General features: G+C 43.9%; 1 protein-coding gene across 1 annotated transcript; it reads left to right on the plus strand.

Moving 5' to 3' along the window:
- On the plus strand, nucleotides 1-19,734 carry LOC311131076 (rhophilin-1-like; the record flags this gene model as incomplete). The annotated part of the gene is made up of 16 exons (XM_084163891.1): nucleotides 1-23; nucleotides 283-373; nucleotides 3,965-4,080; nucleotides 7,330-7,458; nucleotides 8,869-8,944; nucleotides 9,125-9,202; nucleotides 10,010-10,134; nucleotides 13,025-13,191; nucleotides 13,351-13,538; nucleotides 17,360-17,516; nucleotides 17,707-17,832; nucleotides 18,003-18,197; nucleotides 18,301-18,377; nucleotides 18,480-18,626; nucleotides 18,746-18,898; nucleotides 19,162-19,734. The coding sequence occupies 16 exons, from the start codon at nucleotides 1-3 to the stop codon at nucleotides 19,369-19,371; spliced, it is 2,058 nt and encodes a 685-aa protein (XP_084020017.1). The 3' UTR covers nucleotides 19,372-19,734.
- Between the last annotated feature and the right edge of the window lie 5,317 nt (nucleotides 19,735-25,051).

Raw genomic sequence — 25,051 nt, forward strand, 5'->3', positions numbered from 1 at the left:
ATGGGAGAAGAACCTGCGACGAGGCAAGTGTACTGTTGTCTAGTTGTGGGACAATGCTATGCTACTAACAAAAACCGCTAGCCAGAACGAGCTCATCTATTCATTCCCAGTTCACTTGTTTTGATATTGTTCAAACCATAGACAAAATCTAACACTCAAACACTGTCTGCTTGCTAAAGAAATACCGTGACAATAACTGGTAGGGTTGGCTAGAGTAGAACGGGAGGAAAAGTGTTGGTTTTATTTTGTAGAAATTAACGGCCTTGGGACATTCTGTTGTAGAGAGCCAGAGCTGTCTGACGCTGGCTCGGACGAGGAGTTGGAGCTTCCCGCACGGATAGAGGAGGGGAGTCACAACGGCAGTATCAGAAAGGTGAGAGATACGCAGTTGTAGTTCGAAAAACACGGTACTGTACCAACAGTACACACACCTTTATATGTATGACACGTCCAAATGGAAAATTGACTGCATCTGCTATGAACAGTACAATAATATTTCAATCAATACCAGATCAAATATGTACTATTCAAAGTTATTTATTATTGACATGCATTGCCATGCAGTGTCATTACTGAACTGTTGATAGATTCATTGAGGGGGTATCCTTGACCTGTATTGAGTTGCCTTATGTTGGTAAACTTTTGGTGACTTCGGTAGGGGGTCTGCTATTGCGGCATGGGGGGTAGATTGGGGTAGGATAGTGTCCAGAGGGTAGGTGTCATGGTACTGATGGTATGTGGCTAGGAGAGCCTATTTACCCCATTTCACCCCCCGCTGTCCCCCGGCTGGAGGGCTGGGGCTGGAGCAAGGCTATGGCTGAACTGGGGCAGTGGGCTGGAGGCCTGTGGCTGGAGCACAGCTATGGCTGAGCTGGGAGGCTGGAGCAGGGGACTGGAGCACGGCTATGGCTGAGCTGGGACAGTGGGCTGGAGGCCTGGGGCTGGGGCTGGAGCACGGCTATGGCTGAGCTGGGAGGCTGGAGCAGGGGACTGGAGCACGGCTATGGCTGAGCTGGGACAGTGGGCTGGAGGCCTGGGGCTGGGGCTGGAGCACGGCTATGGCTGAGCTGGGAGGCTGGAGCAGGGGACTGGAGCACGGCTATGGCTGAGCTGGGACAGTGGGCTGGAGGCCTGGGGCTGGGGCTGGAGCACGGCTATGGCTGAGCTGGGAGGCTGGAGCAGGGGACTGAAGGCCGGGGGCTGGAGCATGGCTAGGCTAGCACCCTAATCCCTACAAGCACTCTGAGGATTACTGGCTGCATGCTCACAAAACAAACAACTCACTGAGCGAGGGATGAAGGGAGGTGGGAGAGGGAAGGAAATGGAGGGAGTACGGAGAGAGTGAGATAAGGTGAGGGGGAGAGGGAAAGGAATAAGGACAGTATCTCTTTTCAACTCTCATTTTGGGGTTAGCATACCCTATTAGGGCCCTTCCTACCATGTTGTGGTCCTTCTCTTCCTTGTTCCTCTGTACTGAATGAATAAGAGCCTAGTCAGCAGGTTTTAGGACAAAACACACCATGCGATAGGACCACCAAGTGCTGCTTTTAACCATTCATCTGCATCTGACCACAGAACATCAACTGTCATTTTCTGTTCATTTCCTGACGATTGTAGGCCTACATGTTGGCAAGACATGTACATGTGTTGTCCTTTATCAGCAGACTAAAGGAAGACTACAGTGGAGTCAGGTGTCTGTAAAAGGTGGCCCTGTAGCAATTGCAGATGTCCCTGGGTTGAGCTCTATTAGTAATATGGTGCATCAGCATCATCATCAGACACTAGTACAGTCCTGATCTAGGCTCTGTTCTCCTAGCAGCAAGTGATGATTGCTCACCCCCTCTTCCCAGCCTGATATGTCTTCTAAGTTGAGATCTCAGAGCCCATCTTAGCTACTTACAGACGTGGTGGTGCGGGATGAAGTTACAGTATTGGAGAAAAGAGCACTGGTAACTTTTGGTGGCTGTATTTGTATCGTAGGCAGGGGTCAGGTCTAAGAGGTATTCCAAGTCTCCTCCGCTCCGTGGACTGTGACGTCTAAGGATTTACCTCACAGCAGGTTACCGACCGAGGTCTACTGGGGCTTGGTCTCCTGGCAACCATCGCCACGGGGATCCTGTTGCCAATGTAGTAGGCTATCTGATCCTAACTATGATGGAGGCGGGTAGTCTTAACCCCTTACACGTGTGAATTGGCCTATATGGATAGGGCCAAATTGAAATGTTTCAAACACAAGGAATATGGAAAGCACATGCATAACCATGGTAGCAATTAAAAGGGAACAGTTTGGAGATTATGGGAACATTATTAGACTAAAGGTGAGGACACAACAGTTCACCTAACACAGTTCAAAACATTACACTGTTGATTTTTATGTGCATTTTACATTTACTGTACTTTTTGCTGCATTTGTTGAAGAAATCTGAAAATACTCAGGATACAAGAATATTCCTGGAAATGTTGGGGTGAGAGGTCTAACTGGTGTTTCCAAGTGGCCACACTCCTCTCCAAAGTGTGCACAGTTCCTAAGTAATTTCAATGGACTTTTATGACTCAAATAAGTTTTCAACTATAAGGTGCTTTTTGAACTCTCCTAGCTGTGCTGTTGAGAAACTAGAGCAAGTACACTTGTAGTTGTTGTGTTTGGAACACAGCCCTGCATACCCACCTTTACACAATTACTGTTTACGCAATCCAAAAACGGTCCATTATAAATCGCAATCTGGCTCAGGTGGGCATAATTTGAAAGCTTGTTCTATTGCCAACATGACTAGCTAAATTATAATATACGACCTTAGTGTTAGGCTTTCACAAGGCAATTCAGAGAAGCAGATTGTAATTTTGGTGTGCATAGAATGGAGTCATGAGTGCATTCAGATGCGTGGTCCGCGGCAGATTTTCTTCACAATACAACAGAACACAGGCTCATTCTGTTCAGGACAACCCATATAATCTTGGAACTGTACATCAAACATAGTGATCATAAACGTTGACACTGTATATTACATTAGTTCTATCATATGGAAATGGGAAGTGCACATTTGGACTCACGGGTGTTTGGCTTGCTTGTATGACATCAAAGCGGTATTTATTATAATCCTCAACGTCTCATCTTTCAAAATGCATTGACTCCTCGTAGTTTACACCATTTCCCTCACTCGGACAACAAAAGTTGACCAACTAGCGGGAGGGATGGGGGAAACTTCTTGTTCAGAACAGCTGTCAGTCAAAACCCATACACCACTGTGAAGAGGAGACCCTGAGCTCTAACGTCATGTATCGCGTGTTACTGTACAGCCATTGCATTCCAATTGAAGCGCGTACCAGTGTCCAAATCTGCAATTTTCAACCCGTACAAGAGTGTGAACGGTTAATCACTCATACTTAATCAGGGAGGGGAACTAACGAGGTGCTCAGGTGTATCTATTACAGGGCTTTGTAATGTAATTCACTGAACAGTCCACCAACCCCTACCTGTTCGGCTAGGAATACTCTCTATTACAGGGCTTTGTAATGTAATTCACTGAACAGTCCACCAACCCCTACCTGTTCGGCTAGGAATACTCTATTACAGGGCTTTGTAATGTAATTCACTGAACAATCCACCAACCCCTACCTGTTCGGCTAGGAATACTCTATTACAGGGCTTTGTAATGTAATTCACTGAACAATCCACCAACCCCTACCTGTTCGGCTAGGAATACTCTATTACAGGGCTTTGTAATGTAATTCACTGAACAATCCACCAACCCCTACCTGTTCGGCTAGGAATACTCTCTTCTTTACGTACACTTGGTGTTTATTACATGCTTGTTATACATTTCTACACAAATGCATGTCAACTAGAATTACACATAGGGCCTAGACACAAGCAAGCAGAGATAGACAGACATCTGTTGTGCTTTAGCACGTTATGCATTAACCACAATCTCTCTTCCAAACCCCCCCCCCTCTCTCTCTCTAGGGTTGTGATCCGTGTTCCCAGACCCAGCGCAGTAAGCTGCAGCACCGTAGAGCTCGTATCAACCAGCAGATCAACAAGGAGATGAGGATGAGGGCCGGGGCTGAAAACCTCTTCAGGTGAGCTGGGCTGGGTGAAGGACGTGACAGTGGTCGAATACTGTCCCTGATCCTGTGTGTACACTGTCCTCCTGGGCAGCTTTGGGGCGCATCCACTTCCTCCCCTCCGCTGTGGTGGAAAAAGGAACCCAGAGCCCTACTACCTGTGGAAACATTGAGCTTAGCAGATGGATCTACCAAACTATGTTTTAGGGTGTATGGGGAATGCCTCCAAACACACACCACCCTGTTTTATGGCTCTGTTTGTTTCCCGTGTGTGGGGTCAATCGGCAGGTTTGATTCCGTTCATTCCCCCCCCCCCACCAGTTTTAAAGTATAATTTGCCAGTTAGACGGTCTTATCAAACACAAACACGCTCTCTCTGATCTGTGCTGAACTTGTACAGAGATAGTACAGCCTGTTCTCATTCTGTCTCCTTTAAAGTCAATAGGATTTTTTTTCAGAGAAAGGAGGAATGAAGAGGCTGGTGGCAGGACATCAAAGCTGAGCTAGGGTTTCTAGCACATCAAACCAACCTCTCTCAGAGCATTAGTGTCATCCTCTCTCCCTTTTATTCGTTTTCAACTTTCAAACAGTTCATCAAATTCATCCCACGCTTATATATGTACAGTGTTACTGTGGGAGCCACTAAAGGACATGGTGTATTGGAGTGGTTGTGTAGAAGAGTAGCGCTATGGTACGATAGGACAGGCTCTATCTCTCTCTCTGAGATGGGGGAGGAGGAGACGTAGCACTGAATTAAAGCAGAGCAGTGTGCTTCCTTTTTATATAGTGGGCTGTTTGGCTTCTGAGTCAGGCTGTCATAAGAAAGACACCCAGAACAACATCAAGCTAACTGAAAGAAAACCAACCCCGTGTGTGTGTGTGTGTGTCAACCCTCCCTCCCCTCACTTGTTTTTTAGGTTTTGAGAAAAGCTAGGATAAGGGAAATATAGAATAAGCAAAATATTTAGGCCCCCAGCAGCACCCAGTCCTTCCCCCTCCCTCCCCTCTATTGAGACTGGATCACAGAGACCGAGCCCCCCGGCACCCCCAGTCAGCCCCCAATCAACAGGCTTCGTCCCACTGCTGCACCTTCCCATTCCCATGCAGAGAGAGAGACTTTCCCAGGGAGGGCAGCTGTCTGCAGGAATCTCATCCCTGATTTTCTGGGTTTCATTGGGAGACATGTTTATCCTCACCAGTCCCAGTGGAGCTGTCTTTGGACTTGCACGCCCACATGTGTAACGGAAGTAGTTCAGTGAACCATCTTCTCGTGATTAGTAGCCTAACCTTGCCTGAGACCTGAAGACTTGCATTATCACCGATCGTGAGTTAAGGCTTTAGTTCCGTTTTTTATTTTTTATTTTTATTTAACCTTTATTTAACCAGGTAAGCCAGTTGAGAACAAGTTCTCATTTATAACTGCGACCTGGCCAAGATAAAGCAAAGCAGTGCGATTAAAAACAACAACACAGAGTTACATATAGGGTAAAACAAAACATAAAGTCAAAAAATACACAAAATATATATACAGTGTGTGCAAATGTAGCAAGTTATGGAGGTAAGGCAATAAATAGGCCATAGTGCAAAATAATTACAATTAGTATTAACACTGGAATGATAGATGTGCAAGAGATGATGTGCAAATAGAGATACTGGGGTGCAAATGAGCAAAATAAATAACAATATAGGGATGAGGTAGTTGGGTGGGCTAATTTCAGATGGGCTGTGTACAGGTGCAGTGATCGGTAAGGTGCTCTGACAACTGATGCTTAAAGTTAGTGAGGGAGATAAGAGTCTCCAGCTTCAGAGATTTTTGCAGTTCATTCCAGTGGGCTAACCTAGTTATTTGGCATCATGCAGGACACTCTGGTTGAAAGCCAGTCGGTCATGTGTACACGCACACACACACACACACACACGATGAGTTGTTGTCAGTGAACTAGTTTGTGGTGGTAGGAGCTAGGGGGAGGAGGGTAAGAGTGACAGAGACTAATAAAGGATGATGGGAGAACAGAGGAGGGGAGGGGGTGTATCTCATTAGAGCTTCTGATTGGCTGATGAAGACGTCACATTCTGTGGTGGCATGCTGGTGTAACAGGCCAGTGTGTTATATACTGTGGGAATGGTCTTCTAGTGGGGTGAGGAGGATATGGGTCACCGATTTGGTGGTTCAAGGTGTGTATTTGTGCGTTACCTCTGTCTCTCTCAACCCCATTCAGCCTCAGACAGGTGCCAACATGCCTAGTTAAACTAAGGTAACCTTTCACCATGTGTGTGTCTTCTAATCGGGGCAAGTCTCCTGTTGTTGTGGTTGAAAGACTGGCTCTCATTGATTCCTAATCCTCTTCTAGCAAAGGGAGTGGCTTTCTCGCAGGTGTGTGCTGAGCGATAAGGGCTTTTTGACGTCGGTTCGATGTTTGAAAAATAGTCACAGTTTTCGATTTGGTTTTAAACAAATGCATTATGTGGGGGGGTGTGGGGTGTGACTCGTCAGGGCTCCAGAAACTCGCAATTATTGTGTAACCAGGGGGATTTCTGTGACGTGGTGAGAAGTGTCTGTCAGATACCATGACAACTAAGTGATGCCTCAGCGTTTGAGGAATGTTCTAAGATCTTAGGGTTGTTTACATCTGATAATCCACAGTACCGGAAGCTTTAGTCACCAAACACACTGCTGCCCTTTGTCCAGAGTGTAGTGAAAGTGAGAAGGAATAATGTCCAGAGTGTAGTGAAAGTGAGAAGGAATAATGTCCAGAGTGTAGTGAAAGTGAGAAGGAATAATGTCCAGAGTGTAGTGAAAGTGAGAAGGAATAATGTCCAGAGTGTAGTGAAAGTGAGAGGGAAGTGGGCGAATGTGTGAGTTAGAGAGCGAGAGAAGTAGAAGTAGGCCCTTCTCAGGAAGTGCTTATGAGCTAGGCCTACCCCTACTGTACATACAAACTGTTGAAGATCGAAATAACAGCGTTTTCTAACCCACATTTCCATCTGGCCAATAATCCCGGGAACGCCTCGCAAAGCAGACTCTACAGGGCAGATCTGGTGTTTGGGATTTGTGAAGTCAATGGAAGAAGTGAAAATTCTTCCTTAGTTCTTATTTTTCGGCAAAGCCTAGATTCAAACCAATATCTTAAGTAGCTTAACATGTTACTACAACCTTGTGAAAGTGACAAACTGACACATTTTCATCAAAAACATTATATCGAAGGAGTGTGTTTGGTGTGTTTGTTTGTATAATCAAATCTGATATGAATGTTTGTGTTGCAGGGCCACCACTAACAACAAGGTAAAGGAGAATGTGGCTCTAGAGCTGAGCTTTGTCAACTCTAACCTGCAGCTACTGAAGGAAGAGCTAGAGGAACTCAACAGCAATATGGAGGTCTACCAGACAGAGAGGTAACATGCAAGCACCGTGAACAACAAGATCTCATAGTTTCACTTCAAAATTCAACGTATTATGGATTAATTCTATGTGTTTTAAAGGGTTAATTCTGTGTGGTTACAAGGTTAAAACAGAAACAACTCAAAGGGTTAAATGTAGGTATTAATTCTAAATGGTTAAAGGAAAATTCCACCCAAAAACTGTCTTTTGGTATTTGTTTCATTAGTCCATTGTTGATATCGTCCCAAAATGTTTTGCTTGTCAACAATCAAGTTTTCAAGATATGTAACTTTAAAATGATGCAAAATGCATCATACGGGGATGATTTCTGTGTTTTTAAAGTTGCATACTGTATCTTGAAAACATGATTGCTGACAAGCAAATCATTTTGGGACGATATCAACAATGGACTAATGGTTTTTGGGTGGAGTTTTCCTTTGGGTGGAGTTAGGGCTATGGTTTGGGGAAGGCTTTACAAATGACAAAAAAACAAGGCGCTGTTTCCATTAAGTATCATCAAGTATTCTCCTGGCTTGTAAGAGCATTGTGAACTGCCATGGTGCAGTGGTCTGAGCACCGCTCTTCGCCCCGTGCTGGGCAATAATTATGAAAAAAATGTGTGACTGCCGAGGAAGGCCAATATTGACGTTCTTAGGACATTTTCCTAAATCAAAGTCTGTTTCTAGTGATCAGCCTGGTGTGAAAGTACACACACCCTGGTGGAGGGCGCAAACACACAATGGCCTATTTGCTCTAATTCTAGCCTAATGAGAGTGGCCTGGAATGCTAGTAATGAGGCGAGGGAAGTGTGTGTGTGTGTGTGTGTGTGTGTGTGTGTGTGTGTGTGTGTGTGTGTGTGTGTGTGTGTGTGTGTGTGTGTGTGTGTGTGTGTGTGTGTGTGTGTGTGTGTGTGTGTGTGTGTGTGTGTGTGTGTGTGTGTGTGTGTGTGTGTGTGTGTGTGTGTGTGTGTGTGTGTGTGTGTGTGTGTGTGTGTGTGTGTGTGTGTGTGTGTGTGTGTGTGTGTGTGTGTGTGTGTGTGTGTGTGTGTGTGTGTGTGTGTGTGTGTGTGTGTGTGTGTGTGTGTGTGTGTGTGTGTGTGTGTGTGTGTGTGTGTGTGTGTGTGTGTGTGTGTGTGTGTGTTAGCCAGGCACAGTTCCGACATTTCTAAGATTTCTTCCATCCCAGTTGAAGCAGGGTCACCAGGGGGGCAAATCCTCTGATTAGACTGTCATTAATTACCCCATGGGGGAGGGGGGAGTTAATGCACTGTGTTGTGGTATTAGAGGAGTGAGGGTCTACTGACCAATATGGTTACTGTAATAATAGAGAGGGAGGGGGAGACGGATGGGAAAGCAGATTTGGGGTTTTCTGTGGAAGTTTGTGACAAATGTCATTTAACACATGTGTTGGTCTCTCTCCTTCAGTGAAGCCATCAATGTTCCCATGATCCCACTGGGTCTGAAGGAGACCAAGGAAGTAGACCTCACTGTCCCTCTCAAGGTAAGGACAATAGGACCTCACTGTCCCTCAAGGTGAGCACAATAGGACCTCGCTGTCCCTCAAGGTGAGGACAATAGATAATATCTCTCTCCATCTCTCACTCTCTTGCTTGTTCTCAGTACTCACATTTTAACACATCTTTATTTTAAATAAAGTATCTCTTTTTCTTCACTCTGTCAGGACGTTATCTGTGAGCACTATGGAGAGGACAGCTCTTTGTTTGAGAAGGAGATCAAGGAGTTTATGGAGCTCAGACAGGTTAGATACCCTCTGCTTGAAATGCTAATTAACTGCTCATGCTGTTGAAGATGCTGCCACCTAGTGGATTTATATGACATTGAGTATGGTTACATGCACACAATAATGCGATTATTATGGATAGTCAGATTTAATATAGGATTAATATAGTTCAATTAAAACGTTTACATGCTTTGCAAGAAGAATGCTTTCCCTAATAATCCTGTTTACATGGACACATCTGAAATCAGGCTACCTGATGGCACTCTGATAATGGCAGAAAATCGCCAATCAAAATAAACGTTCTACCACAGCAACCATATGTTATTTTTGGGAAGCATATTTGATTCTGAGTTCGGGCATATAAAGTTTGTATGTGAAAATTACTTCTAAGACTTCAGATGTTCCGAACTCACTTCACTCGTGCTAAAGAGGAAGACCCGCTCGACTGGTGCTAGCACATGCGCAGATGAAATGCACAGCTGGAACGCCGATTTGAAGGTGTTTACATGTCCTTTTGATTTGAAAGATTGCTCAGAAAACCAGGTGTTTTAATTGGCGTATGTTTACTTTGATTTGGACTTTATGCCAATTAAGATAAGCAGAGTCAGGTGTTTACATGACTATTGCCATACTCTGACTACTGCCATAATCAGTTTAATATCCAATTATTACTGTGCATGTAAACGTACTTAGTGACTTTTGGCTGACTGGTTGATGATCCTCAGTGGCTGTAAATATCCATGTTATATGCATGTTGTTATTCCATGTTGTGTGTGTGTGTGTGTGTGTGTGTGTGTGTTTTAATTGTGTGCTTGTTGTCAACAGGCCATGCGTACCCCCAGTCGTAATGAAGCAGGTTTGGAGCTTCTGGTGGAGTATTATAACCAGCTGTATTACCTGGACCAGAGGTTCTTCCCCCCACACCGAACACTAGGAGTCCACTTCCACTGGTACACACAAACCAGACGCGCGCGCACACACACTGCAACCCACCGCATGCACACACACACACACACACACACGTCTCTTACTCCTCTCTCGTTCATGTCTCATCCTCTGTCTCTCTCCCTTCTCTCAGTTCAATTCAAAGGGCTTTATTGGCATGGGAAACACATGTTAACATTGCCAAAGCAAGTGAAATAGATAATAAACAAAAGTGAAATAAACAATAAAAAATGAACAGTAAACATTACACTCAAACATTCCAAAGGAATAGAGACATTTCAAATGCCATATTATGGATATATACAGTGTTATAAATTTTTTTAAATGTTATAATGATGTGCAAAGAATAGTTAAAGTACAAAAGGGAAAATAAATAAACATAAATATGGGTTGTATTTACAATGGTGTTTGTTCTTCACTGGATCCCCTTTTCATGTGGCAACAGGTCACATCTTGCTGCTGTGATGGCAGACTGTGATATGGGCTCCCGAGTGGCACAGCGGTCTAAGGCACTGCATCTCAGTGATGAGGCTTTACTACAGACCCCCTGGTTCGATTCCAGGCTGTATCATAACCGGCCGTGATTGGGAGTCCCATAGGGCGGCGCACAATTGGCCCAGCGTCGTCCAGGTTTGGCCGGTGTAGGCCGTCATTGTAAATAAGAATTTGTTCTTAACTGACTTGCCTAGTTAAATAAAGGTACAAAAAAATAAAAAATATATATATATTTCACCCAAAAGATAGGGGAGTTTTGGCAGGAGGTCTCTAATATGTCTCTAATATGGTCATACATTTGGCAGGAGGTTAGGAAGTGCTGCTCAGTTTCCACCTCATTTTGTGGGCAGCGTGCACATAGCCTGTCTTCTCTAGAGAGCCAGGTCTGCCTACGGTGGCCTTTCTCAATAGCAAGGCTATGCTCACTGAGTCTGTAAATAGTCAAAGCTTTCCTTTAATTTTGGGTCAGTCACAGTGGTCAGGTATTCTGCCACTGTGGTACTCTGTTTAGGGCCAAATAGCGTTTTTTTGTTAATTCTTTCCAATGTGTCAAGTAATTATCTTTTTGTTTTCTCATGATTTGGTTGGATCTAATTGTGTTGCTGTCCTGGGGCTCTGTGGGGTCTGTTTGTGTTTGTGAACAGAGCCCCAGGACCAGCATGCATAGGGGACTCTTCTCCAGGTTCATCTCTCTGTAGTTGATGGCTTTGTTATGGAAGGTTTGGGAATCTCTTCCTTTTAGGTGGTTGTAGAATTTAATGGCTCTTTTCTGGATTTTGATAATTAGAGGGTATTGGCCTAATTCTGCTCTGCATGCATTATTTTGTGTTTTTATATTGTACACTGAGGATATTTTTGCAGAGTTCTGCATGCAGTCTCAATTTGGTGTTTGTCCCATTTTTGTGAATTCTTGGTTGGTGAGCGGACCCCAGACCTCACAACCATAAAGGGCAATGGGTTCTATAACTGATTCAAGTAGTCAGATCCTAATTGGTATGTTGAATTTTATGTTCCTTTTGATGGCGTAGAAAGTCTCTCAGATCGTTCACAGCTTTGTGGAAGTTACCTGTGGCGCTGATGTTTAGGCCGAGGTATGTATAGTTTTGTGTGTGTGCTCTAGATGGAATTGTATTTGTGGTCCTGGCAACTGGACCTTTTTTGGAACACCATTATTTTTATCTTACTGAGATTTACTGTCAGGGCCCAGGTCTGACAGAATCTTTGCAGAAGATATAGGTGCTGCTGTAGGCCCTCCTTGGTTGGGGACAGAAGCGCCAGATCATCAGCAAACCGTAGACATTTGACTTAAGATTCTAGTAGGGTGAGGCTGAGTGCTGCAGACTGTTCTAGTGCCCTCACCTATTCGTTGATATATATATTATATGTTGAAGAGGGTGGGGCTCAAGCTGCATCCCTGTCTCACCCCACGGCCGTGTGGAAAGAAATGTGTGTTTTTTGCTCATTTTAACCGCACTCTTGTTTGTGTACATGGATTTTTTTTTTATGTCAGACTGTTTTTTTCCCCAAACACCACTTTCCATCAATTTGTATAGCAGAACTTCATGCCAAATTGAGTCAAAAGGTTTTTTGAAATCAACAAAGCATGGGAAGACTTTGCCTTTGTTTTGGTTTGTTTGTTTGTCAATTAGGGTGTGCAGGGTGAAATACATTGGCGGGTTTTTGTATTTTGTGCTGTAGTTCATTCAATGTAATTGGAGAATCCAGTGGGTTCTGGTAGTCTTTAATAGTTGATTCTAAGATTTGTATTTGATCATGTATATGTTTTTGCTGTGTGTTCTTTGTTATAGAGCCAAAAAGATTGGAGAAGTCGTTTATCCATACATCTATGTTTTGGATAGATAACTCTTCATGTTGTTTGTTTAGACTCAGGTTTTCTGGGTCTCTGTTTTTGGTTGGATACGTTTCTCAATTTCTTTCTTTAGGTTTTTGCATCATCAAACCATTTGTCTTTGCTGTTAATTTTTAGGTTGTCTGCTTGACATTTTTAGATTTGATAGGGAAGCTGAGAGGTCAAATATACTGTTAAGGTTTTCTACTGCCAAGTTTACACTTTCACTATTACTGTGAAACGTTTTGTCCAGGAAGTTGTCTTGAATCTGTCCAGGAAGGGATTGAATTTGTTGTTGCCTAATTGTTTTTTGGTAGGTTTCCACACTATTTTCCTTCCATCTATAGCATTTCTTAATATTATTCAGTTCCTTTGGCTTTGATGCCTCATGATTGAGTATTGCTCTGTTCAAGTAGACTGTGATTTTGCTGTGATCTGATGAGGTGTCAGTGGGGTGACTGAACGTTCTGAGAGACTCTCAACTGTCCCCTCCCCCTTCTCTCTCTCCCTCTCTCTCTCTCTCACACCCCTCCCCCTCTCTCTGTCTCTAGGTATGACTCTCTAACAGGTGTGCCATCGTGCCAGCGTGCGTTGGCGTTTGAGAAGGGCAGTGTGCTGTTCAACATGGGGGCTCTCTACACACAGATAGGTGCCAGACAGGACCGCTCTGCTACAGCTGGCATAGACAGGGCTATAGACGCCTTCCAGAGAGCTGCAGGTAACCACACATTCTTACACTCACAATAACATCGCATGCTATGCACACACACACACACACTAATCTTCTGGTTGCACTTTGCTTTTGCTCTGTGTTATCTTTGTAATTACTGTGTTATAACATACTTGTAAAAGCTGTGGTGTGTGTGTGTGTGTCCAGGTGCATTTAACTACCTGAAGGAGAACTTCTCCAATGCTCCCAGTCTGGATATGAGTGGCCCGTCACTATGCATGCTGGTCCGGCTGATGATTGCCCAGGTGCAGGAGTGTGTGTTCGAAAGAGTCACACTCACAACGCAGGACACACACTTCATCACCCAGCTACAAGTGGCAAAGGAGGCCGCACGGGTGAGGGGACGTGTGTGTGTGTGTGTGTGTGTGTGTGTGTGTGTGTGTGTGTGTGTGTGGATATCAAACATGTTGTACTCACTGGTGCGCAATACCTTGATCCAGTGCCCTTGTTTAAGACTTCTCATCCGTTCTGGTTAAGGACTATGTTCCATTCTCCTGACTTTCTCGTTCTCAAAAGTCAATTCAAAGGGCTTTATCGGCATGGGAAACATATGTTTACATTACTGAAGCAAATGGAATAGACTATAAACAAGGGAAACATTTAGTAAACATTACACTCACAAACGTTTTAAAAGAATAGAGACATTTCAAATGTTATATTATTGGCTATAGGTTAGTGTTGTAACAATGTGCAAGTAGTTGAAGTATGAAAGGGAAAATAAATAAACAGATAAATTATAGGTTGTATTTACAATGTTGTTTGTGCTCCACTGGTTGCCCTTTTCTCATGGTAACGGGCCACAAATCTTGCTTCTGTGACTGCACACTGCGGTATTTCGCCTAACTGATATTGGAGTTTATCAATGTTTAATTTGTTTTCACATTCTTTGTGTGTCTGTGTGAGGTGTGGGAAATATGTCTCTAATGTGGTCATAAATTTGGCCGGAGGTTAGGAAGTGTAACTCAGTTTCCACTTCATTTTGTGGGCACATAGGCAGACCTGGCTCTCGAGAGTTTACACGCTTTGGCGGCCACTCTCAATAGCAAGGCTATGCTCACTGAGTCTGTACATAGTCAATGATGTTCTTAATTTAAGGTCAGTCACAGTGGTCAGTTATTCTGCTACTGTGTACTCTCTGTTTAGGGCCAGATAGCATTCCAATTTGCTGTTTTTTTGTTGATTCTTTCCAGTGTGTCAAATAGTTATCATTTTGCTTTCTCATAATTTGATTGGGTCTAAATGTGTTTCTGGCCTGGGGCTCTGTGGGGTCTGTTTGTGTTTGTGAACAGAGCTCCAGAACCAGCTGGCTGAGGGGACTCTTCTCTAGGTGAATCTCTCTGTAGGTGAGGGCTTTGTGGTGGAATGTGTGGGTATCGATTCCTTTTAGGTGGTTGTAGAATTTAACATCTCTTTTCTGGATTTTGATAACTAGCGGGTATAGTCCTAATTCTGCTCTGTGTGCATTGTTTGGGGTTTTTGCGGTTTACACTAAGTATATTTTTGCAGAATTCTGCATGCAGAGTCTCAATTGGGTGTTTGTCCCATTTTGTGAATTCTTGGTTGGTGAGTGGACCTCTGACCTCGCAACCGTAGAGGGCAATGGGTTTGTTAACTGACTGAAGATTGTTTAGCCAGATCCTAGTTGAGTTTTGATGTTCCTTTTGATGACATAGAAGGCCCCCTCTTGCCTTGTATCTTAGATCGTTCACAGCCTTGTGGAAGTTACCTGTGGTGTTGATGTTTAGGCCGAGGTAGGTGTAATTCTTTGTGTGTACTAGGGCAACAGTGTCTAGATAGAATTTGTTGTCTTGGCTACAGGACCTTTTTTGGAACACCATTATTTTTGTCTTACTGAGATTCACTGTCAGGGCCCAAGTCTGACAGAATATGTGCAGAAGATCTAGGTGCTGCTGTAGGCCCTCTTTGGTTGAGGACAGAAGCACCAGATAATCTGCTGACTGTTCTAGTGCCTTCGCCAATTTATTGATGTGTGTGTGTTAAAGAGGGTGGGGCTCAAGCTGCAACCCTGTCTCACCCCACGGCCCTGAGGAATTAAATCTGTGTGTTTATTGCCAATTTTAACTGCACACTCGTTATTTGTGTACATTGATTTTGTAATGTCATATGCAACACCGCTTTCCATCAAATTTGTATAGCAGACCCTCATGCCAAATTGAGTCAAAAGCTTTTTTGAAATCAACAAAGCATGAGAACTTTACGTTTGTTTGTTTGTCAATAAGGGTGTGCAGGGTGTATATGTGGTCTGTCGTACGTATCTTGGTAAGAAGCCAATTTGACATTTGCTCAGGACATTGTTTTCACTGAGGAAATGTTTGAGTCTGCTGTTGATGATACTGCAGAGGATTTTTCAGAGGTTGCTGCTGATGCAGATTCCAGGGTAATTATTGGAGTCAAATTTGTCTCCACTTTTGTAGATTGGGGTGATCGGGCCTTGGTTCCAAATATTAGGGAAGATGCCAGAGCTGAGAATAATGTTGAAGAGCTTAAGAATAGCCCATTTGAATTTGTGGTCTGTATATTTTATCATTTAGTTTAGTAGACCATCAACACCACAGGCCTTTTTGGGTTGGAGGGTTTGTATTTTGTCCTGTAGTTCATTCAATGAAATTGGAGAATCCAGTGGTAGTCTTTAATAGCGGATTCTAAGTTTTGTAAATTGTCATGTTTTTGTTCTTGGTTCTTTGTTATATGGCTGAAACGGTTGGACAAGTGGTTTATCCATCTCCATTGTGGATAGATGGCTCTTCGTGTTTGTTTAGTGTGTTCCAATTTTCCCAGAAGTGATTTGATTCTATGGATTCTTCAATCACAATGAGCTGTTTTCTGACATGCTGTTCCTTCTTTTTTCTTAGTGTATTGTTTTAGTGTTTCACCATAGTGAAGGCGTAAGCTAACGTTTTGTGGTTCTCTATGTTTTTGGTAGGATAGGTTTCTCCATTACTTTCTTAGGTTTTTACATTCTATATCAAACCATTTCTCATTGTTGTTTGTTGTCTTAGATTTTCTGCCAGAATTTAAATTTGATATGTTAGCTGATAGGTCAAATATATAGTTCAGGCTTCCTACTGCTAAGTTTACACCTTCTTCCATACTGCAGGAAAATATTTTGTCCAGGAAGTTGTCTAGGAGGGATTTGATTTGTTGTTGGCCAATAGTTTTTTGGTAGGTTTCCACACTACCTTCTTTCCATCTATAGCATTTCTTAATAGTATGCAGTTTGTTCGGCTTCAATGCCTCATGGGTGATTTTGCTGTGGTGTCAGTGGGCTGACTGTGAATGCTCTGAAAGACTCTGGGTTGAAGTTGATGATAAAGTAATCTACAGTACTACGGCCAAGGGATGAGCTGTAGGTGTACCTACCATAGGAGTCTCGTCTAAGCCTACCATTGACTATGTACATACCCAGCGTGCGACAGAGCTGCAGGAGTTGTTACCCGTTTTTGTTGGTTATGTTGTCGTAGTTGTCTAGGGGGGGGCATATGGGGGAGGGAATGCTGTCACCTCCAGGTAGGTGTTTGTCCCCCTGTGTGCTGATAGTGTCAGGTTCTTGTCTAGTTCTGGCATTTAGGTCACCACAGACTAGTACATGTCCCTGGGACTGGAAATGATTGATCTCCCCCTCCAGGATGGAGAAACTGTCTTCATTAAAGTATGAGGATTCTAATGAGTGGGATATAGGTAGCACACAGGAGGACATTTTTCTGAGATAATTTCCTTTTGAATTTCTAGCCAAATGTAAAATGTTCCTGTTTTGGCTAATTTAATAGTGTGTTAGTAGGTCTGCTCTATTCCAAGTTAGCATACCCCCTGAGTCTCTTCCCTGTTCAACTCCTGGTAGTTTGGTGGATGGGACTACCAGCTCTGTAACTAGAGGGCAACCAGTGGGTCCATATCCTCTATACCATGTTTCTTGTTGGATGACAATGTCTGTATTTCTCATTTCTTTGGTGAAGTCCAGGTTGTTGCTCTTTATGCCAAAGGCAGATGACCTCAGGCCTTGGATATTCCAGGATGAGATAGTGAAGGCTTTGTTCCATAAAGTGTCTGTTGTTAGTCATGTGGTTTTGCCTCAGACCAGTAAGTGTGAGCAGAGCCTGCTGAGCATCTCTCTCTCTCTTAATCTCTCTCTCTGCAGGTATCTAATGTGTATAGCTTGGTACTCCAGACCATGTCTCAGACCCTAGTGAAGGACTATGTCCCATTCTCCTGGGCCTCCATGGTTCAAGTGAAAGCAGAACACTTTAGAGCCCTCTCCCACTACAATGCTGCTGTCGCTCTCTGTGACCACGCCCGTAAGTACCTGTGTGTGTCAAGGATGATGGTTTATGAGAACGTGTGTGTGTGTGTGGTCTCAGTTGGTGCGAGCATGACGTGTGTGTGTGTGGCGCAAGGTGGTGGGTTTTATTCCTGCACATACATAAAATGGATGCAGTCATTGTACTGCAAGTCACTGTGGATAAAAGTGTCTGTTGTGTTCTGTAGAGTCCATTGAGGAAGAGGAGGGTGATGAAGAGGCCGAGAAGGCTCTCCTCCAGTTCCATGTCAGTACTCCTGCCGGACCCCCACTCAGCCAGGTGCTCAGAGACCCCGAGGACAGACGCAAACTGGGTGAGTACACACACAGAAAGATATTTGATTTGTGTGCATGGTCGTTGTGAGTACCTACTAAAGCGCTGTGTGTGTGTGTGTGTGTGTGTGTGTGTGTGTGTGTGTGTGTGTGTGTGTGTGTGTGTGTGTGTGTGTGTGTGTGTGTGTGTGTGTGTGTACGCACGCTGTAGGTAAGGCCCACCTGCGTTGTGCAGTGATCAGACATGAGGAGGCTATGAGAGTACATGGTCTATGTAAGATCCTGAGGAAGATGGATATTCTACAGGAGGTGCTCTCTTTCATGTACAAACGCTCCCTGGACAAATACTCTGAGATGGACCGAGAGGACGACTTCGACGAGACTGCAGAGGCCCCCGAGATACACTGTGAGTGAGGGAGGGAAGGAGTGTGTTTTTGTGAGAGGTGTGTGTTATAACTTCTGAACATACAACATAGTAGTAAGTGATGATTGTCCCTCCTGTCCCTCAGCTCAAACCCAGCACAAACCAGACATCACACCACCCAACTTCTCCACTGTCCCAGTCACTGACATCTTCCAAAGGCTGGTAAGAGAGGGAGACTATGACTTTGATTATGTTTTGAAGTTGATCATGATTATGATGAAGATGATATCCCTGTCTCTTTCTCTGTGTGTGTGTGCGCTGCAGGGTCCCCTGTCAGTGTTCTGTGCAAGGGCACGCTGGGGGCCGGTGCGTGTGGTGTGTCTCCAGCGAGGGGAGGGGGGTCTGGGGCTGACTCTCAGAGGAGACTCTCCTGTCTTGGTGGCTGGGGTGGTGCCGGGGGGATGTGCACAGGTGAGATGGTAGCACCCTGTCTCCTCTTAACCTTCTGCTTTCCTATTTCCTAAGATTCTCGAACGGAAAATGTACAGTATTTCATGCAGCAATGAAATATACTGTGTATGTGTTTTCAGGAGGCAGGTTTGAGGGAGGGGGACTATATAGTGGCGGTGGATGGAGAGGACTTTAAGTGGGCTAAACATGGAGAGGTGGTCCACTCCCTGAAGAGCTGCAGCGACAGAGGAGTACAACTCAGCGTCATCACACTGCACACACACGATACACAGGTAAGGGTGCGTGTGGGTGTCTGTGTGTGCGCGTGCATCTGTCTTTGATCTTGCATTAATGTGTGTGTCAGGGCTCCTGGAGTTGTAATTTTGGCGCACCAGTACGCCTAGAAAGATTATATTTGTCATTGTGCGCCTACATTTCTTTGTGTGCACTTACATTTTTCAATTTAGGAGCACGTACTCCTTGTAAAATATAAAGGTGTGTGTTTGTTGTTTTACATCTCCTGTGTGTGTGTGTGTGTGTGTGTGTGTGTGTTCAGGTGGATAGGAGGCCAGTGATGCTCTCCCCCAGCGGAGACGAAGAGAACGCTCGGCTACGGACCATGGGCGGGGCTAAGGGGCAGAGCACCGCCCCCTTACTCAACTGGAACAGGAAGAAGAATAGGGGAGGGGGCAGAGCCACCAAGAGACTGGGCAGCACCTTCAGTCTGCCGTTTGGAAACCTTCGGGACAGTGAGTCCATGTACTGAGATATACTGAGGGCACAGCAGACATGTTGGTCTATTCCATACATTGCACTACCAGCCAATAGTAGTGCACTAGGGAATAGGGTGCCATTTCAGACTGTGCCATAGATGGATAGACAAACCACTCAGGGAATGACAGGGGGACATGTTACAATACAAGGATGTGTTGTATATGACTGGTTATTGCAGCAAAGCAAGGAGAGGAAGAGGAGGATCACAGGAAAGGAGGAGGAGGATGCTTTGTCTAGATTACAGCAGTTTCAACTTCAGAGAAACAACGGTGGTTTTAGAAAGCAGGCGACTGCAGGTATTTGTCACTGAAGGAGTTAGTGAGGGGAAAAAAGTATTTGATCCCCTGCTGATTTTGTACATTTGCCCACTGACAAAGAAATTATCAGTCTATAATTTTAATGGTAGGTTTATTTGAACAGTGGGAGACAGAATAACAACAAAAAAATCCAGAAAAACGCATGTCAAAAATGTTATAAATTGATTTTCATTTTAATGAGGGAAATAAGTATTTGACCCCCTCTCAATCAGAAAGATTTCTGGCTCCCAGGTGTCTTTTATACAGGTAGCGAGCTGAGATTAGGAGCACACTCTTAAAGGGAGTGCTCCTAATCTCAGTTTGTTACCTTTATAAAAGACACCTGTCCACAGAAGCAATCAATCAATCAGATTCCAAACTCTCCACCATGGCCAAGACCAAAGAGCTCTCCAAGGATGTCAGGGACAAGATTGTAGACCTACACAAGGCTGTAATGGGCTACAAGACCATCGCCAAGCAGCTTGGTGAGAAGGTGACAACAGTTGGTGCGATTTATTCGCAAATGGAAGAAACACAAAAGAACTGTCAATCTCCCTCGGCCTGGGGCTCCATGCAAGATCTCACCTCGTGGAGTTGCAATGATCATGAGAACGGTGAGGAATCAGCCCAGAACTACACGGGAGGATCTTGTCAATGATCTCAAGGCAGCTGGGACCATAGTCACCAAGAAAACAATTGGTAAAACACTATGCCGTGAAGGACTGAAATCCTGCAGCGCCCGCAAGGTCCCCCTGCTCAAGAAAGCACATATACAGCCCCGTCTGAAGTTTGCCAATGAACATCTGAATGATTCAGAGGAGAACTGGGTGAAAGTGTTGTGGTCAGATGAGATCAAAATGGAGCTCTTTGGCATCAACTCAACTCGCCGTGTTTGGAGGAGGAGGAATGCTGCCTATGACTCCAAGAACACCATCCCCACAATCAAACATGGAGGTGGAAACATTATGCTTTGGGGGTGTTTTTCTGCTAAGGGGACAGGACAACTTCACCGCATCAAAGGGACGATGGATGGGGCCATGTACCGTCAAATCTTGGGTGAGAACCTCCTTCCCTCAGCCAGGGCATTGAAAATGGGTCGTGGATGGTTATTCCAGCATGACAATGACCCAAAACACACGGCCAAGGCAACAAAGGAGTGGCTCAAGAAGAAGCACATTAAGGTCCTGGAGTGGCCTAGCCAGTCTCCAGACCTTAATCCCATAGAAAATCTGTGGAGGGAGCTGAAGGTTTGAGTTGCCAAACGTCAGCCTCGAAACCTTAATGACTTGGAGAAGATCTGCAATGAGGAGTGGGACAAAATCCCTCCTGAGATGTGTGCAAACCTGGTGGCCAACTACAAGAAACGTCTGACCTCTGTGATTGCCAACAAGGGTTTTGCCACCAAGTACTAAGTCATGTTTTGCAGAGGGGTCAAATACTTATTTCCCTCATTAAAATGCAAATCAATTTATAACATTTTTGACATGTGTTTTTCTGGATTGTTTTGTTGTTATTCTGTCTCTCACTGTTCAAATAAACCTACCATTAAAATTATAGACTGATCATGTCTTTGTCAGTGGGCAAATGTACAAAATCAGCAGGGGATCAAATACTTTTTTCCCTCACTGTAAGAGCATGTAAATTACGTCCTAAAATAAGCTAAATGTTGAGGCCCAGTGTTATTGTTACTATTCAGCTAAAGGCAATTAGAGAGATGGAAGAAGAATTAATGTCAAACTACAGCCTCTGATCCAAAGACGACATCATCATGTCTTAATGCTTCGTATACTTTCAATGCATTTGTACTGCAAATGCTGGGTAAACGCTCACGCAAAATAAAGGTGCATAAACTGCGTTTTCTTTAGCGTTTACCCTCCGCTACACCACTGGTCTTAATGTTAAAAACATGTTGTTTTACTGTACTAGTTACTGTATTCCACTCCAGTTCTAACAAGGTCTCAACTCTCAACAGTAAAAAAAACAACAACAACCACATCCATTCAGGAAGTGAGTTTAGCCCTTACTTTCTCATGCTAGAGTATTGTGCAGCTTCTTGAAGTAGAGCTGTAGCCATGTCACTGCATTCCATTCTCCTACCAGTGTTCTAGAGATTTTGATGTAAACGTTTTCTTTGTTTCTGTTTGTTGAGTGCAAATGACTTCCCACAAAGCACTTCAATGGTTATACACTGTGTGGACAAAACATTAGGAACATTGCTTTTTCCATGACACAGACTGACCAGGTGAATCCAGGTGAAAGCTATCATCCCTTATTGATGTCACCTGTTAAATCCACTTCAATCAGTGTAGATGAAGGGGAGGAGATAGGTTAAAGAAGGATTTTTAAGCCTTGAGACAATTGACATGGATTGTGTATGTGTGCCATTCAGAGGGTGAACGGGCAAGATTTAAGTGCCTTTGAATGGGGTATGGTAGTAGGTACCAGGTGCACCGGTTTGAGTGTGTCGAGCCGCAAAGCTGCTGGGTTTTTCACGCTCAACAGTTTGCTGTGTGTATCAAGAATGGTCCACCACCCAAAGGGCATCCAGCCAACTTGACACAACTGTGGGAAGGATTGGAGTCAACATAGGCCAGCATCCAGCCACGCTTTCAACACCTTGTAGAGTCCATGACCCAATGAATTGAGGCTATTCTGAGGGCAAAAGGGGGTGCAACTCAATATTAGGAAGGCGTTTCTAATGTTTTGTACACTCAGTGTATGTGTTAGTTTTTCTACTGATGTTTTGTACTACATTCTTATGCACTGTGACTTCATAGGATTAGGAAAAACGAATATGGTGTAATTGCAGACCACAATTTGGGGCGTTTCTTAAAATGGGTGTTCCCTGATATCAGGAAACGCCCATTGATACCTGCTATTGGTCTATTCCGGTGTTATGAGACTGATGGTTTCTTGACACATGATTTGTTTACATAGCAGGTTAGGCTTAGCTACAATGCCACGGACCAATGGCGAGCATCAATGGGTGTAACTTGATATCAAGAAATGCCTGTATCGGAAAATGTCCCTAATTGCGTTCTGCAATTACACCCTTCTTGGAAAAATGAATGCTCTACATACAGGTAACTGCCAAAATAACGGAAACACCAACATGAAGTGTCTTAATAGGGTGTTGGGCCACCAAAAGCTAGAAAGGCTTCAATACACCTTGGCATAGATTGTACACGTGTCTGGAACTCTGTTGGAGGGATGCAACACTATTCTTCCACAAAAATTCCATAATTTGGTATTTTGTTGATGGTGGTGTAAAACGCTGTCTCAGGCACCGCTCCAGAATCTCCCATAACTGTTCAATTGGGTTGACATCTGGTGACTGAGACGGCCATGGCATATGGTTCACATAATTTTCATGCTCATCAAACCATTCAGTGATGACTCGTGCCGTGTGGATGGGGGCATTGTCATCCTATTGGGGCATAGACATGGTAGCCAAAATAATGGCCTGCCCAGCATTTTTATACATGGACCTAAGCATGATAGGATGTTAATTGCTTAATTAACTCAGGAACCACACTTATGTGGAAGCACCTGCTTTCAATGTACTACTTTGTATCCCTCATTTACTCAAGTGTTTCCATTATTTTGGCAGTTACCTGTATGTTGTGACACTGAAATGGTTAATTAGGGATATACTAACTTAGTTGACCTACTGCTGCTCAGACCAACACAGCACACGGATATTTGAATAATTATGATGCTTTGTTTTTATAATATGTCTGCTACTAAGTAGAGTTGAAGACTAGAATGGACAGTCTACCAAGTAGAAACCAGCTATCAATGTAACAGAAGCATAGAGGAAAGCTGATGCTAAATTAAGGCCACATTTTTTTATGTTAATATTTTCAATATTTGGATACCCAAATACTATTTTGAAATTCCAATACACTTATATTTTGTTATTTTCATCTCAAAATGATGAATATGAGATGTGTATTTCCTATTGTGAAATCTGACTGCCATGGTGTTCTGTGGTCTAGATGTTTGTTTGGGTGCGTGTTTCTGTGTGTGTGTGTATATTTCTGTAATGTTCTTTAGGATAGGTTTTGTTAAGGGATTTGTATTGCTTTCTGTTGTTTGAGAAACTGAATATCATGGCTAGCTGCTCATATAATCAACCGTCTATTCCTCTTTGACTTGTGTGTTATTTGCACAGACCTTTCTAAGTGAATTAAAGGAGTGGACCACTGATTTGTCTCCGTTGGTGGTAACAGGTTCTCAGGGTTTTCATGTTCAGTTACCAGCATAATTCTAGTTCTGGTAACCAGCAGGTGTCACTATAACTCTTGTTAATGCATAAGATGGGGCCAGATAGGTTTGTGAGAGTCAGATATATGTATGACCATATGGGATGGGCAACCCATTATAGAAAACATTGCTATTTGTGAAATAAATACTTTGATCCATTGAAGTGTGTGTAGTGTACATGTGATAGACATGTCTAACATATGTAACAATTCTCACTAAAGAAGCCCGCATGTAAATATTTGAGGCACATAAAGATACTGAGAGAGAGAGGGCCCTGTAAGCTTTCAGAGATCTAAAAATATATATTTGTTTCAGGTCTCTCTCGGCCATCCCATCTCTAGACACTTTTGTACTTTATGTTACGTTACAGCCTTATTCCCCCCCCCTCAATCTACAGACAATACCCCATAATTACAAAGCAAAACAAGGTATAGAAAGTTTTACTAATTTATAAAAAAATGAAACATCACATTTACATAAGTATTCAGACACTTTACTCAGTACTTTGTTGAAGCACCTTTTGGTAGCGATTACAGCCTCAAGTCTTCTTGGGTATGACGCTACAAGCTTGGCACATCTGTATTTGGGGAGTTTCTCCCCTTCTTCTCTGCAGATCCTCTCAAGCTCTGTCAGGTTGGATGGGGAGCGTTGCTGCACTGCTATTTTCGGGTCTCTCCAGAGATGTTCGATCGGGTTCAAGTCCAGGCTCTGGCTGGGCCACTCAAGGACATTCAGAGACTTGTCCCGAAGCCACTCCTGCGTTGTCTTGGCTGTGTGCTTAGGGTCGTTGTCCTGTTGGAAGGTGAAACTTCACCCCAGTCTGAGGGCCTGTGCGCTCTGGAGCAGGTTTTCATTAAGGATCGCTCTGTACTTTGCTCCATTCATCTTTGTCTCGATCCTGACTAGTCTCCCAGTCCGTGCCACTGAAAAACATCCCCACGGCATGATGCTGCCACCACCATGCTTCACCGTAGGAATGGTGCCAGGTTTTTTCCAGATGTGACGCTTGGCATTCAGGCCAAAGAGTTCAATCTTGGTTTCATCAGACCAGAGAATCTTGTTTCTCATGGTCTGAGAGTCTTTAGGTGCCTTTTGGCAAACTAAGCGGGC

Source organism: Coregonus lavaretus (assembly GCF_964263955.1).
Source record: "Coregonus lavaretus genome assembly, chromosome: 6".
NCBI lineage: Eukaryota > Metazoa > Chordata > Actinopteri > Salmoniformes > Salmonidae > Coregonus > Coregonus lavaretus.